At 38.5% G+C, this 16,800-nt stretch overlaps 2 protein-coding genes across 2 annotated transcripts in view; both read right to left on the bottom strand.

Moving 5' to 3' along the window:
* Positions 1-720: 720 nt before the first annotated feature.
* On the bottom strand, positions 721-12,483 carry drc7 (dynein regulatory complex subunit 7). Its single transcript, XM_023431122.2, has 18 exons — positions 12,393-12,483; positions 10,603-10,739; positions 10,011-10,170; positions 9,768-9,893; positions 8,769-8,963; positions 8,014-8,157; positions 7,330-7,548; positions 7,083-7,220; positions 6,016-6,085; positions 5,660-5,788; positions 5,291-5,419; positions 4,660-4,880; positions 3,765-3,977; positions 3,508-3,618; positions 2,898-3,008; positions 1,684-1,878; positions 1,148-1,287; positions 721-930 (listed from the first exon to the last, which is right to left on the bottom strand). Exons 2-18 carry the CDS (start codon positions 10,737-10,739, stop codon positions 843-845), a joined length of 2,526 nt encoding a protein of 841 aa, XP_023286890.1. The 5' UTR covers positions 12,393-12,483; the 3' UTR covers positions 721-842.
* Positions 12,484-13,460: 977 nt separating this feature from the next.
* LOC147817683 (uncharacterized) overlaps positions 13,461-16,800 on the bottom strand; it is a 15,367-nt gene continuing 12,027 nt past the window's right edge. The window contains exons 8-10 of the mRNA XM_087169857.1: positions 15,176-15,553; positions 14,413-14,513; positions 13,461-13,685 (exon numbers count right to left, since the gene is read on the bottom strand). Coding sequence (XP_087025983.1) covers positions 13,551-13,685; positions 14,413-14,513; positions 15,176-15,553 — 614 coding nt within the window. The 3' untranslated portion in view covers positions 13,461-13,550. The remainder of the gene's footprint in view (positions 13,686-14,412; positions 14,514-15,175; positions 15,554-16,800) is intronic.

A 16,800-nucleotide genomic window follows, 5' to 3' on the forward strand; every position in this document is an offset into this window, starting at 1 on the left:
TGTCAAAAACACATCTCTGACTGTCATCTGGTGGTCTGCTAACTGTTCCCAGGATCCAGTCTAAACATGGAGAAGCAGCATTTAGTGACTCTGCACCTCAGAGCTCAAACACATTTCCAGAAAACCCACCCAGACATTAACGGCTTTTAAATCCAGCTCAGATCCTAAGCATTCATTATGTCCCTGTGCTATATTTACTAAACAGGTTCTATCTCTTTTATTTGCATTTTTATATATGAAATGTACTACAAATAAACTTGCTTTGGGAGTCACCTGAAACACTGAGACACATTAGGACTAAAGGTATCCAAGTCAAATTTCATGTAAATCCAGCTGTTGCTTCTGAAGATCCTTTACTTAAGTAAAAGCACCAATACAAGAACTTTAGAAATGCTCCATTACAAGTAAAAGTTCTGCATTGAAAATGTTATGTAAGTAAAAGTATGTAAGTATCAGGTAAATGTACCTCAAGTTTAAAAATAAAAGTGGTCAGTGTAGCGGAGTGGCTGTTCAACTATTGTATATCATATCATTAGATTATTCTATTCTATTATTAAAGCTGTCAACAAACTGTAGCGGAGTAAAAAATACAATATTTGCCTCTGAAATGCAGTGAAGCAGAAGTTCTTCAAAATTGTAATAAAGTAAAAATATTTCATTATATTACACCAGTGATGTGTTACAAAACATTCATGTATTTAGTGATTAGTGTTGCTGCAGTTATTCGCTCAGTTTTTTAACTTTATTATTTGAAAATAGCTGCTCTGGACAGGAGGGTAGAGATGACAGCATAGCAAAACCAGTTCACAAATAGAAAAACATAAATACTTTGAAACACTTTGTCAGTTGGACAGGTGAGGGGCCAGTCGAGGGTCTCGTCTCAGCTTCTGATCAAAAGCAAGGTATTTCTGAGGAGCTGCCTCCTTATGCCTGGAACAAACACACACAGACACACATAAGTAATCATACACACACCATCATACACACACCATCATACACACACCATGATCAAAATACTTTCTGTTCTTTTTTTTTTTTACAGTAACAGCTAGCTAAGCAACGATTATGCATTATGCATCATTATGACTTTGGACTGTCTAAATGTGTGTGTGTGTGTGTGTGTGTGTGTGTGTGTGTGTGTGTGTACATGCTGAGCCGTTTCTTGGTGACGTGTATCTGCAGTGTTTTCTCAGAGCAGAAGCTGTGGTAATCTGCCTCCTCCGTTTGTGTCATGCTGAGCTGGTTCTCTTGGTACCACTGCTGTTTCTTCTGCAGCTCCTGCGTCACCTAAACACAAAACTGTGTTTTCTTTATCACAGAGTTTGATTACAGCAGACTTGCAGTGTCTCTAAATCTTCTTGTTTATCCCAAACTCCCAAAATTTGTGCACATCATAAACAAAACTAACTCTTTAAGGCGCATGTGTTTCCTTAGAAAAATGTTGATACACTCCAGTATACTCAACCGTCAGATACACATAAAGCACTAGATAAAACCGACTAAGAATTGTATATAAAACCATGTGATTTGTATCTTTTAAAGTTAGATAGTAGTAGATTTACTTCCAGAAGAACAGTGGGAACAGTAGTGAAATGTGACACTGGCGATATGTTACATCACATCTCGTGAAGTTCCTGCAGACGAAAAGGGCTGTGATCTACATCATGTAAGCTTGTGCTGTACCTTTTCGTAGCGTTCCTGAATGAGGTCGGCATGCTCCAGCAGTTTCTGTTTAAACGTTGTCAAACACTCCTGGTGGAGCTGCTTGGCGTCCTCAGCGCTCAGAGTCCCTGCTTTGTCCAGCTGGATCAGGATGACAGCCAGGATGTCCTTTTCCCTCTCCTGCAGCCACCTCTGCTCCTCCAGAGCCTGACGCTCCTGCAATAGCAAAAAGTGTTTTGTCTGTTTAAACCGAGGCCTTGTCCACACATACACATTTCCTTTCAGGGTGAAGATGTTCACAAACTCAGTTTTCTGTGTTGATTTGAAGACAGGGAAGACTGAGTTTTTGGCTTGTGTTGTCAGTGTTGTTAACCACTGGAACTGTGGTTCCTTGGTCTTATGGTTAGGGTTACAGGCCCAGACCTACAACAACATGCGTCTTCAGTGATGTGGTGGTCACTTGAGACTACTGGTGATCAGATCTCACTTCCCCGCTACCACATATAAACAGGTTTGCGTTGATGTTTTTAGCGGCAGACGGGTCCATTGTCAGTGTACTTGTGTGTGTGTGCCTGCATGTGTGTGTGTGTGTGTGTGTGAATGGGGTCTGATAATAAACTACAGCCCGACAGATTTATCAGTCGGCCGATATTGGCCTATCACAGATATATCGGTATTGCCGCATATATTCTCCTATATGCACTGATATGAATACTTTTATAAAAAACAAAGGAACTAATACATATACTGTATGTATATGTATGTATGTATATTTTATATATATATATATATATATATTCTTTTTATAGTTATTTTATTCACCACTGAACTTTATCGTTACAGTGAACTGATGTCATTTTGGACAATAAAGTTTATTGTTAAATATCCTGCTGTCATTACAAATCTTTATCACAAGTGTTTTTATATATATCAGATATGTCAATATCTGAATTTTTTACTCCCTAATCTCGGTATCAGCATGAATTTTTTTTTTAAGTGAATTTTATATATAGGAATAATTCAGTGGGAAGGTAAATAGATAAGATAAATAGGTAATATAAGGGTGGTAGGTATGTTTTTATACTTTTGTTGACAAAATAGCTGTCAAATTTGGAATCAACCAACACAACCATTTTCATATATAGTCTGTGTGTGTGTGTGTGTGTGTGTATGTGTGTGTGTGTGTGTGTGTGTGTGTGTGTGTGTGTGTGTGTGTATATGTGTGTGTTTCTAACCATTTCCTTTCTGCTGCTGCGAGCCCTGGCTGCTCCTGCTGTGCTCCATGGGGAGAAGAAAAGCTGAATGTTGTTCTCCTCCTCCTCTCTGCGGGCCACAATGTTTTGTACCTGCTCACACATAAGATTTAGAAGAAGTTTTCACATCCTCAACTGAGGTCAAAGTAACAAACATTAACTTACAAACTAAACTCACATATCATGAAACTTTCCCTGGTCTATCACTGTGTCAGCCGCCTAAATGCACTGTTAGTTTTGGTCTGTGTGAAGCTACATGTCTGGGGACAAGGCACAGGTTCAGCCTGGCCCCCAGGTCCTCCAGAGCTCAAGTTAATCTTAAATTAGTTCAGAATAGATACAAGATGATTGACAGAGCAGAACACATATCCTCTGAGTCATATTCTGGAGGTTTGGTACGAAATACAATTGGCCATTGTGAATGATATGTTGGCTGAGGGAACATGTATAATTCCAAACAGGAAGGTTTTAGTGTCCTGTTTGCATTTTGAATATTTTAAACCATCACAGGATTTTCTTAAAAGAATGAGAAACATTGCAGATGTTGGGTAAATCTTTGTGTCTGAGTCCTACTCTAAACATCAATCGTCACCTCGTCCAGAGACTGTTCGATCTGGGCAGCCACCATCTTCTCATCCCTCATCAGGGCCACCAGCATCTCATACAGGGTATGGATCTTAAGAGGCTTCTCAGATGGATCCACCTTAACCCCCCCCCACCGCGCACACACACACACAAGGGATGCAGACAGACACAGATGCTTTTATTATTGAAGTTTATGATCACATATGCAGCTCAGACACCGTGAAATCTACACTATGTATCATGCTGTGTGTTTGTTGTCTGTACCTGGAAGCTGGAGACCAGGTCAAATGTGAACTCCTCGGCCTTCTTTTGCTCTGTTGACTCTCGAGGTTTGATGAAGCTCCTCTTTGAAGGGATGAATCTGTGATCCTCTAAGTGATAGGTCACCTCAATCCGTCTTTGAGAGGGTAGGAACACTCGCTCGGCAACGTCTTCATTGGCTGGTTTGGCTCTGTCCCTGTGGAAACGCTCCACCACCTAACACACCACATACACACAGAAAGAGACACAGACACAGACACAAACACACACACACACACACACACACACACACACACACACACACACACACACACACACACACACAGGCACATAGGCATCCTGCCTCGTTTGTTGAGATGAAACAATATAACCCACACTACACTTGAATACAAAACAAAGTTGATCCCCCAAGTTAGACAGACAACAAAAAAAGATGTAATATCTAAAAAAAAAACCATCTTATTATTATATTATAGTAGGTGAATAACATGCATTGGGGACCACTATGAAAAACTGTATTGGTTACCAACCTAACTGTCCTGAACAAAACTAATCCGCCTGCTGGTTGTATCCTTCCACAAACCAGTCAACTTGCAGTTTACATCCATGACTGTCCAGACTCATATAATATAATGTAGTGAAAACTTTGAAGGAATTTCATAAAAGGCATTAAGTGTATTTTGTCATAATTGGCATATGAATTCTTGAGTTATGGCCAAACATGTGTTTTATGAGGTAACAGTGACCTTGACCTTTGACCTCTGATCAACAAACTCTAACCAGTTCATCCTTGAGTTCGAGGGAACGTTTGTGACAGATTTGACTCAATAAAATCTGAAACACTGAACACGTTAATTAGATTTGTTAATTTCTTCACTTCTTGTTTACATATTTTTACCCGTAGCAGTTGGCCGTCCGGGTCAATGCACACATGTGGTTCTGAAATCTGAATGTGTCGGTCGAAGACGACGTGTCTGTAGTGGAGGAAGTCGGCTCTGTCCTCGAAGATCTCCGTCATTTCGCCTGGTGACACCACCCTCCGCACCACGTTGTCGATGCGAGTATTGCTGAACCCCATTTCATGCATGGCGTCTGCACTCAGGGACTTGAACCTGTAAACTGAACAAATGAAAGAGACTTAACATTGAGGGACTAGAATCTTCTAAAGTGTAAAACATGGACCTTTAAAGCCCATTGATTCCTGTTCACTGTGTTCCTGCACATTTTTCCTTAAAAACTCTACTTCGTCTTGACTGTGCTACAACTACAAAGCAGAACAGTAACTGGTTTTCACCATGTGCTCACAAGGATGATGAAGAAATAACAATGGCAGCAAAGAATCTAAAGAGATTTTATTGTACATGAAACAACCATTACTGAAGGAGAACTGAAAACATTCACACTTTGTTGTGAGTCTGGGTGATCAGTTCAGATTTTGTTTTAAATGTTTCTGAACATAGTTGGATCAGTTAAAGTGTGTCAGTGGTAATCTGAGGTTTTAACTGAACAGCAGCAGAAATCAGATTTACATAGAAGGTAGAAAGGTCTTCCCCGTTTGAAGCGTTCTGTGGTGAAGCTGTCGACCTTGTTGACCTCCCTCTCCTCCAAGTGGTCGTTCCTGTGTTGATACCACTCCTTCACCATGGCAACCTCGGTGCCTTCAATGCACGCACGCACACACACACACACACAAACACGCACACACACACATTATATCATACACAAACCTATTTCAATTACATAGACTTACATTAACAGCTGTTCAGTGCTCTGCTGTATCTCACTGTTACTAAAGACTGTTTTCTTCAGGTCTGATGGGACTGTGGTAAAAATACCCTATAACCCACTTGCAGAAAAACTTTATTTTTAGGGAGTCACAGCTTCTTTTCAACACTCACAGTCCAGGTCTTTGTAGGTCATCAGTCGTGTGACCAGGCCGTCTGGCCTCAGGTATGCAGTGAACTTCTCCACTTTTGCTTTTCTGTAGCGGGTCACCTTCTGTCCTCCCGGCCAGCGGGTCTCCAGGTCTGAGTGAGAAAGGACAGGCGGCAGTTTCTAGAAGTTTCACAGCATCGTGTGTTTGGGTTTGAGAAGGCATTAGTGTATGACTACAGCAGAATACTGAGACTGATCTATGTTTATATTTCCACTCTGCTACCTGCACTTTATTTGAATAACACTCAGAAAAACTAACAAAATATTAAAGTTTTAATGTCATGTTTGTCAGCTTTACAATCATGTGGAGTTTCTGTACCTTCTTTTGAGATTGTGATGTAATTGACCCAGGACCTCGGCATCTCAAAAACCCGGGGCTCCTCCTCCACCTTCAAAACCAATAACAACACAATGTTGGTCTTACACTTCACAACATTCATGTTCATGGCAAAATCATGTTTAAGTGACAATGCAAGTCTTTCTGTTATGTTTTTTTTGTTTTCAAAATTGGGGTACATTTAGGCAGTTTGTTTTTTCATTTTAAACCAAAATTCAGAAAATGGAAAATCAGACCATTTTTTGTTTTGTTTTTGTTGTCAGAATTAAAAACCAAAAAACAAGAACATTGAATTGGAAGAAACGGTCCAGTTCTGCTATTTGCAAATTCCTTTTTCTCAATTTTTTCTTTGTTGAATTGAAGAATGAAGAATGGTAGTTAGGTGATTGCATAATGTTACACTTTGTAAAATGGCTATTCTATCCTCTTGGCTTTCATTTTGAAATACTGTCCTTTACTTCCGTGCTACCTTTACTACCTTTCTTCATTGTTTTTTAATTTTTGGTTTAAAAGGAAAAACAAACTGTCAGAAAGTACACGAACCTTTCATCAGCTACCACCTCTTGGCTACAGTGGGTGGACTGGACAGCAATGTGCAGATGCTGTATCACCAGTAGAATAATTAGCATTATGACATCCCAGTTAAAGGTGTAAAATCATTATTTTAAAAAAATGTTTTCAAAAACTTTCTTTCCTTTTTTTTCATTTAGGTTCTTTATGTGCAAAATTTCAATGGGCATCAAAACAGGTGAAAAGTACTGAAGGGAAATGGACGTTTAGAGAGGACCAAGTAAAAAATGTGGGAAATGGTTAAAGTTTTAACTGTTGTTGTCTGTTTATTTCTTACTATCAACAAATCCCATGAAAAGATCTAAACAACCACGTGTTGCTCCATTTGTTGACAATAAGAAAAATATCACCAGATTTATCCTACCTGCTGCCATCCTCTCTTTAGTCCTACCTGATCTGCTTCTGAGTCTTGGTTTTACACCAGAGCTGCTAGATAGGGCGAGGCATGAACATACACACAGAGAAACACACATACATACCTCCTCATCTTTGTTAATTTTGCTCAGCATCTTTGTCTCCTTTTCCTTCAAGACATCGAGAATAAGCTGCTTTTTGCTGGTTGCACCGAACAAGACTGGCTCCCACATGTTTAAATCTTCAAGGTCATACATCATATCCTACACACACACACACACACACACACACACACACACACAGAAAGCATCTATTGTCTCTATTGATTCTGACTCTAACAGTATATTACATCAGCAGTTGTCGTGGACTCACAGCGCAGCCATTCCTGCAGTCCTGCATGTTGACATAGTAGTTGAGATTGTTCCACACGCTCTCGATGCCCAGGAAGTTTTCGTGGTCGGTGCTGTAGCTGATCCCGGTCAGAGGGTCAATGAAGAAGTTCTTCTGGACGCTCCGACTTCCTGACAGCACCAGCACCCAGCAGTGCACCCGCAGTCCTCGCAGGGGGTCAGCCGTTCGCTGCTCACTCTCCTGTAAATGAGGGGGGAGAAGAGGTAGAAGGTGAAGGGAGGGGACAGAGAGAAGAGGAGGGTTTAACATCTCATTTAAAGCTTTACTGGATGGACAAGTTTCACTCAGTAAATCAATGCATGGTAATAATAATTTTCAGTTTATTGCTGTGTCACTGGATGGGAACCTGCTGTAGCTCTCAAACGGACTGACAGGGCTTTCACGACAGTATTTAGAGCTGCAACAATTAGTCAATCAATATATCTATCAGCAACTTTTTTGAAAACTGAATGAACAGTTTAGACAAATTTCAAACAAATATTTGCTGGTTCCAGATTTTCCAGTGTGAAGATTGGATGATTTCCTTTATCATATATGGAATAAAACAAGATTAAGATAATTAATAATAATAATAATAATAATAATAATAATAAAATTTATTTATATAACACTTTTCACTACCAAATTGTGTTGGTGTCAAGTTACCTCCTGTAGTTTTTGTTTTTGAAGAAGTGCAGCTTCTGCTTCCTGTTTCTTCTTTTCTTGCTGTGTCAGAAAGTGACTCTTCAGCTCCCTCACAGGTTTCACTGTGTACTTGTTGTGCTGTGACTCCTGCTCTGAGATCACACTCTGCACATACAAACACACAGCACACACAACCAAACAGACACATTCATATGGTGGAACACGTACTCAGGTCCTTTACTTAAGTAACAATAATAATACAATGATGTAAAACTACTCTGTTATAAGTAATTCCTATATTTAATATTATACTTGAGTGAAAGTACATAAGTATTAATAGCAAAGTGTACTTAAAGAAACAAATGTAAATACTCATCATGCCAAATGAACCATTTAATGGTGTGATATTTTAATAAGATTATTGTCACAGATGCATTAATATTTAAGCAGTGTTTCCGATACCTACAAACAGTAACTAACCTGTGTTAATTTAAATGAACATGTTTCACATTTAGCAATAAGTGACACAAGAAACATTAATGCAGGTTTCAGCATTGGGGATTGGGGGATTTTTTTGTATGAAAAGTGATATGCAAAGTAACTACTATTTATAGCTGGTAAACAAATGTAGTGGAGCAGAAGTGTAAAGTTTTATAAAATGGAGATACTCAAGTTGGTACAAGCATGTCAGTATTGTACTTAGGAACAGCACTTAAGTAATTGTACTTAGATACTTTCCACAACTGGTATGTAGTGACCTGCAGAGCAGCACTTACCTTGACCTTAGTGTCCAGCAGAGGGCAGTCCTGCAGGCTCTGGTCGAGCAGACACATATCTTTGACTGCGTAGCCGCTGACACAATAGGCATCATAGTCAGCACCGAGCAGCAGGCTGCACAGCATGGTGGCAAATTCAAAACATGTGGCTCTCTGACTCTGCAGCACGGAGGTGGAGGAGAACAGGTAGCTCGGCTGGGACAGCAAAACACACACCGTTACTATCAATCATACACACTGCAGAGAAGGTCAATGTGTGTGTATTTATGGATTTTTTTGTGAACACATACATCAGATCTATAGGCTTGATGTCTGTAGTACCAGAATCCTACAGCTTTAGCTCCTGTTAGATGTTCATATCGCACCACCATAAGTTCTGGGGCCAGATGCATAAAACTCTGTGTAGATTCATGACTAAAACTATGTGTACACACAAAATATGAAACGGTTTACAGAATGACTCACGGTAAATAATTAGGATATTAAACGAAATGGCGTAAGCATGGTTCTTATGTGTACAATCTATTCATACAACTGGCCCCTGGACTTTATCATTCTATCTCTGACAAAGTCTTGTATGTTGTAGACTCATGACTGCAGAATCACTAGTATTGTTCTAGATGTGGAGGTAGCGTCTGACAATCATGCTGTATTTGGGCCAGATTCGGGGAGCGGAACCGGACATATACAGGGTGCCAGAAGAAAACAAGCATGTGGTCCAAGTATAGGCTATTGTTAAGCAGTAAGTCATCTATATCTTGCCAGTGCTGATGTGAACAGTGTTTACAAATGAAAAACTGGTAGTTAAAGTAACTCCAACATGACATGAATGTGTTATGATGAAAGAAACTATTTAGCAGAGGTTGTGTTTTATTCCAGTTTACACCATCTTACAGTTTGGCCTGTAAAATGGTAAAATTGTGGCTACCTTTCCCTTTTAATAGATACTGAAAAATAATGGCTGGATTTTATGTGCGCTAGTGTGTGCTACTTTCTGACCGGGTCGACAGGCGGCTCCAAAGGTTCCAGAGACAGGAAGTTAGCCACAAAGGAAGCACTGCCCTCCCAGGTGAAAAGTTCAGGGAAGATTGTCGGAGTGGGCCGAAGAGTCGTAGACACAAACTTCTAAATATCAGAAAAATATACGCTGGTATTAGACAGAGACAGGGATATGTATACAGTGTAGAGGCTAAGTGGTAGAAAAAAGAAAAGAGAACAAAGGTTAGTTTAGTTTAGCATTACCTTAACACCACATTCATTGAGAGGGCAGAGCAGCAGCGGCTTGCGGTCGGGATACAAGTGTGAATATTGACGCTGGAAGTTGTCGGCAATGGCCAACAGTCGAATCTCATCAGGAGAGTTAATCCTGTAGACCTTGGGATATGCCTCATCCAAGCTCAGGCTGGTGAGGCACAGCACGTGAAGACAGTGAATTATCATGTTCATGTGCTCTCATTCCATCATCACACATCCTGATGTAAAATTAGATGCAAAAAAATCTTAAATATTTATTGTCAGTAAGGTTTTTGTGACTTTAACACCAGCTGTTAAAATATCTGTACCTGAAGGGGATCAGATCAAGTCAGACGGTGAAATTTGGAAAAACTCTAAATAGCAGATAGTTCAATATTAGAGTCGGAACAACAGCTCAAAAAAAAAAATAATAATAATAATAATGTACAGTAAAGTGGATAATTAATGAATTCAATCAAGTAATTTTTCAACCAAAAAAGCAAAAAATTTTGGTTCCAGCTTCTCAAATGTGTTTTCATTCCCGTCAGCTTCTAGTCTCCTTCTAGTGTGTGAGTTTGTATATGTGTGTGTGTGAGCTCACAGAGGCTGCATAGACGCTGAGACATGGATGTTACCGAGAGCCCCCTCCAACTCTCGGTCATCCTGCTTCTCCTCCTCTTCTTGTGTCTCTCCACTTTTAAGTTGCTCCTCTCTGTCTGACTCCAGCACAGTCTCCATCTTTGAGAAAAGTAGTAAATGTGTTTATAAGCATCTAAGTTAACACACACACACACACACACACACACAGCAACCCAACCAGGAAGACATTTTCATGTTTTCAGTCTGGACTGGACACACCAAATACATGAGCTGACAAGACTAGACAACTACAGAAGATCACCTACCTGTCCTGTATATACCGGTTATATCCTGTTAGCATTTCCACCTTAACAAACTGTTTAGCAGATATATAAAGGATCAGACAGCTGCAAAATTTTCTCAGCTATATTCCCAAATCATCTGTGTGAGGTGCAGAACAAAGTGGTACAAAAACAGCTTTGTTCCTGATGCTATCACTGAGCAATGCTATCACTGAACAAGATGTAGCGACATTTGCACATTGACTGCTGAAGCATTATTTATTAGCACTATCCATTTTGGTTTTATACTTGCCTTTAACTTGGTTCTAGAGGTTACTTTATTTACTTATCTAATTCATTTATCTGATTCTTATAGTGTTGTGTCATGTTATGGTTGTTTTATAATCGGGTGCCAAACTGGATGTTCTCATCTTGCTGCAAAACAAATCTACCTACGGACACGACTAAGTAACCTGAACCTGTCCAAAAATCCAGTCATCACTTGCTCCACTCTGTAAATATCTTAAAGATTTTGTTAGCAACCTCAGTCTGATGTTCAGTCCTAGACTCAACTTCGAGACACACATCACCAAATTAATCCAGTTTTATTTCTTCCATCTTGGGAACATTGACAGAATTTGTTCAGTTTAAAGATATTGCTTTCATTTCCTCCCGATTAGACTCCTGTGATAGATAAGAAAATTGTACAAAATGCAGCTGCCAGAAGTCTATCAAAGAGCAGGAACAGATAGCATATGACTCCTTTCTAAAGATTCTTGCACTGGCTGCCAGTTGGTTTTAAAATTGATTCTATGATGTTACTCATTACATTTAAAGCACTGCATAAGGAAGCCGAGAAAAGCCTCTTTTTTTTCGTTATATCAAGATAACAAAGCTTGTTATCCCAAATTAAAGAAATATATAGAAAGGAGAAAACGATTTTTAGTATCCCAAGTAATGTAGTATCTCCTTAACTGAGGAGGACTGATCTTAAAATTATCTTGTATGAAAACACAGTGTGATTTCTGCCCGTTATTGAAATATTGTCTGATACCTTGATCAATGCTAGTCCTGACATTTTCAGTTTACTGTTGTGGAAGGAACTGACGGAGAACCTCACACTCACAATAAACTTTATTATTATTACTATTATTACTATTAGCTAGTTGTATTACCATACCCAATTGTTTTCATTTTTTAAGTGGGCTAAATAGGATTTATTTATTTTATTTATTTATTTCTAACTTCAGTCGCCCCAGATACATTCATTTTCTATACATTCGCCCTTGTAGCCAGTATCTAGCTAGCTAACTATTTCCTAGCTATGTCCTGTGTGTATAAATGAATTCCAGTGTATTTTACCTGCTGTTAAATTAAATAAAATCGGGGCATTATTATACGCATTATGTATACTGAGTCAGGACAGTGGAAATCCAAACATTATCTCAAGAAACGGTTAAATTCCAAGTTATAAGTTGTAAATAGTGGTCTGGTTTGACAGGGCCGCTGAACGTCACAAAATTTTACTCACCTAGTCTCTCTGAGTTTAACGGGTTTGGTAGAAAGAATAAGTTATTTTTGTTTGACTAAATTAACATTAATTCACGTAAATTCCTACTGAATCGTGAGAAACTTTGAGCGTTGTTCTTCCGTGTCCATGGTAACATCGAGACGCGATGACGTGACACTATGTTGCCTTCATGTACTCTCAAATAGGGGCGTAAATTTGAAAAAGAGGTTGTTAGCGGTTAGTGGTTTACTTTAAATATTTCAAAAATTACAATATATTTCCACTGTAGAAATAAAAAGTGAATAGTACAACATTACAGTATAATATTTGTATTTGTTACTGACTTTTCACATAAATGTGTATTGAGACACTGACCACACATTAAAACCAGAAATAATTACTACTTACACCACATATTAGATAGATAGATAGATAGATAGATAGATAGATAGATAGATAGATAGATAGATAGATAGATAGATAGATAGATAGATAGATAGATACTTTATTTATCCCCTCTTTATATCGGAGTATTAAGTGCTTAGTGTATTTTATAACTATATTTTTAAAACCATATAAAAAAGAAAAAATATAGCAAAAAAACAAAAAATTGGAGGAAGCAAAAATAGACTGAAGAAAAATAAATAAATGAGAAAATAAAAGGGGAAAATTAACGTAAATGATGTGAATCATGCTGGGGCTTCAGGTCTAAACAGTCACCAGATCTCAGTTTGACCTGGAGACAGATTAAGAGCCAGGGTGGGAAAAGTATTCAGATCTTTTATTAAGTAAAAGTAGAAATATCACAACATAAAAATACCCCATTAAATGTAAATGTTCTACATTCTGAATTCTACTTAAGTAAAAATCACATTTAAAAAGAAAAGTTTTAGTTTTCAGTAAATTGACTCATTGAACAAACCCCTATGTTGCAATCTAACAATATTATACATACTATTAATTGTGACAGATTAACATGTAAATTGCATTTTAGCATTTCCATTGCAAGCATGTTACCATGTTGATATTACCATTTAGCTCAAAGCACTGCTGCACCTTTGTACAGCCTCACTTATTCTATGGAGCCCCTAAAGTCCCAAAATGTCATATTTTTTATCTCATGCACACTAGTTATTTATTTTGACAAAGAAAAAGAAAATTTATCACAAAATTCAGACATTAAAGATCATCTTTTGTTGAAATGGTGTTCTTCTTTGTCTCCTTTTTGCTGTGGAAGCTCTTTCCGTCCGACTGCTTCATCCAGCTCAGTTTGATTTCTTCATTCACTCCCTTGTTCTTCAGCCTCTGTTTGAGCTTTTGATAAAGTTGGGAAATATAAACTTTAGAAGAAAAGAGGGGGGCTAAGCTGGGCTGCATATGCACTCCGAGTATGACCCAAAACTCAAGTAAAGGACAGAGAAATACATCACTGCTCAAACATGGAAGCAAGTTGCAGGAAATATGGTCACAATCTCTCCTACCTGAGCTACAGCATTAGGCCTCTTATATTTGCTTATGGATGTGTACTCTGTCAGCAGTGGAGAAAGCAGAGGACTCTCAACGCTATACATAAACCGCAAATGGGAATCACAGCTAAATAATAACAATAAAACAAATTAAAATATTAGATGAAGAATGGTTCATATTGTCTGGAGGTGCACTTAACTGAAGCTTTACTGGGACAATGTAAATACAACCATAAAACACATAGTGGGAACAGCTGTGCTCTGATGAACTTATGGAACATGGAGGAGGAAAGTGTTTTTGGAAATGTAATCAATGGAAAGAATTTCATACCTGCTGGGAATTACAGGAAATATTTAAACCAAGACTTGGAAAAAATCAATCATTATATGAAGCATGATGGCGAAACGCAATTGAACTGTTTAAATATGAAAAGAAAATGTACAGTATATAGACGTCTAAATAACCTGTTGACAACTACAGTATTTGTATTTGTTGTTGAATATTGTGTTATGTATAAAAAGCAATAAAACGCTAAAGTGTTTCCATTAAAAAAATACAAAGGTCAAACATTTACCTGCTTCAAGATGTCTTCCATCACAGCAGGGTGATTCAGATCCAGAGAGGAGCTTCTTTTCACCAGCTTCACTCTCACCACTTTCTTTGAAACAGCTACGACTTTGAAAAACAAACAAGCTTCATCAGTTACACAGTTTCTAGTTGGTGCACTTTGTAGGTGGGTGCTTTATGGTGGAGGAAGATCTTATTTCATTGGCCTTGGCATTCTGGCATCATTGAAATCAGCACTCCAACAACACAAACCCATCATCTGCTGTTGAGCCCGACTGCATATCAACTTTTGAAACAAGTTAATGAACATCATCAACAGTATGGATGTTAAAACTTATTAAATCCATAACTTGATATTGATGGATGTTATTTTTCTCCTCATTTATTCTTTTAGGGCAGTTTTTAGCCCTCTAGCAGCATGGCTCCAGAGATGGTAATGTTGGTGTGTCAGTCAAACTGCCACTTTCCAGACTAAAATATCTCAACAACTGTTGGATGGATTGTGATGAAATTTGTTTCGTGTTTGCCTCAGGATGAATTGCAATAACTTTGATGATTTTGATGCTTAATACTCTGGTTTATGATCAAAAACCTGAAAGCTAATGACATTCCCAACAGCCTCAGCCGGACTTTGTGTTTTGAGCAAATACATTTTAACATTTAAGGAGGTGAACGTGGTAAACATTTACCAGTGAAGCATTAGCATGTTCAACTGCATCTGCAGGTACAGTAAATCTAAATTTACATTTAAAGACTTAATCATGGCTTACCACTGTAGCAAATAAATGCTCTCCTGTAATCACAGGTCCAGTCCTCCCATTTTCCAGAGTTCGCAAAATTTGCTGCCACACATTCCTCTTTGTGATATCTGTTATCAGGTACATTTTCATGCCAGTTCCTAAATGAGGAGTTACTTCCATCCAACCACTTCCAAGAGTCTCTGAAAAGGCCGATCCAGACTAGTTTATTGGAAGGTACCAGATTCATTACTTTCTGGTTTTCCTGAAGGTTTCTCACACTGGTCAGGTCTGTGTGGTTTGCTCTGCAGTAGCTCTGGGCTTCAGTCCATGTCATGAATTTGTTGATGAGGACATGTGTCTCACTCGACCCTGAAAACAGACCATAGAAAAGTGCTGTGCAGCGATTAACTTAACATACAGTTTGCCAAAAATGTCACATCTGTGTAAGTAAAGTAATTACAGCTTTATCTATCCAGCACAAACAAAAGCTACAAAGTGATTCACATTATCAGCATAAAAAAGCATAAAAGAGTACACAAAACAGAAATAGACATAACATCAACAAACGTGACAAAATTAATTTGACAAAACAACTATTATTAGTAGGAAGGTCCTGGGTTCGAAAACAGTCGTGTGGAGTTTGCATATTCTCCCTGTGTCTGCGTGGGTTCTCTCTGGGTACTCCAGCTTCCTCCCACAGTCCAAATACAAGCATAATAGGTTAATTTACGGGTTTAAACCCCTCATAGGTGTAAATGTGTGCATAACTGGTTGTTTGTCTCTATATGTCAGCCCTGTGATGGACTGGTGACCTGTCCAGGGTGTACCCCGCCCTCGCCCAATATCAGCTGGGATTGGCTCCAGCCCCCCCGCAACCCTATGAGGATAAGCAGCATAGATAATAGATGGATGGAACTAATATTACTTTTAAAAAGTGCGGATGTAAAAGTGAATGGCAGCATTCATGCCATTCTAAATTCAGTGAACAAATTAATTTGTAAAAATAATAATTGAAGGCATTGTCATCTTAGTAAATGTCGAGTGTTTCCTAACAGTCTCAACACAGGTTTCAAAATGTCCTTAAATATACACCAAGTAAATAAATTATACACCAAATAAATGCATATTTACAGTTTTTTCTAAACATGAATATTTTTCTCAGATTTCACCTTTTTTCTTTCTTTATAATTAATCTCAGCATGAAGCTGAGCTCCCCTTGGAGCTGTGTGCGTATTAGAGGGTGGATATCCAACCTGACAGTTGAAGTAGGAATGTAGGAATGATTATTGGGTTCGGGTCTGATTTGGTCACATCAGCCAAACAATAGGCAGCCTAAAGGTCCCTTATTGTATGAAGTGAGATTTCAATGTCTGTTTTGATTATAAAGCAGCTCCCCACCCTTCTCGGATGTCTTGTGTCCGCCGTACAGCGTCGGTTAAACACTGACCTTAAATGTGAAACTGCTTTATTCAGTGTTTTTAATGGTTATAATCACAGAGTCATTTTGAATTCCTGAACCACTGACACCAAAGGAATCCAAACCAGGAGAAACTCACGGTAATGATGGTGAAGAAAACAACTACCATGATCCCACTGTATTTCATGACGTAACCCAATGCTGTCTTTTGTTATTGTTTTGATTGAGAGACCCCTTG

The sequence above is a fragment of the Seriola lalandi genome, unplaced genomic scaffold, assembly GCF_002814215.2.
Source record: "Seriola lalandi dorsalis isolate HSWRI2012SDOR001 ecotype SW California unplaced genomic scaffold, Sedor1 jcf7180002054917, whole genome shotgun sequence".
NCBI lineage: Eukaryota > Metazoa > Chordata > Actinopteri > Carangiformes > Carangidae > Seriola > Seriola lalandi.

Coding starts and splice junctions, on each gene's coding strand:
- drc7 (XM_023431122.2), bottom strand. CDS start 10,739: ATGGAGACTGTGCTGGAGTCAGACAGAGAGGAGCAACTTAAAAGTGGA. Junction 6,086..7,082: donor AAATTAACAAAGATGAGGAG/GTATGTATGTGT, acceptor TTGGTTTTGAAG/GTGGAGGAGGAGCCCCGGGT. Junction 3,978..4,659: donor CGGACGGCCAACTGCTACGG/GTAAAAATATGT, acceptor GTGGTGTGTTAG/GTGGTGGAGCGTTTCCACAG.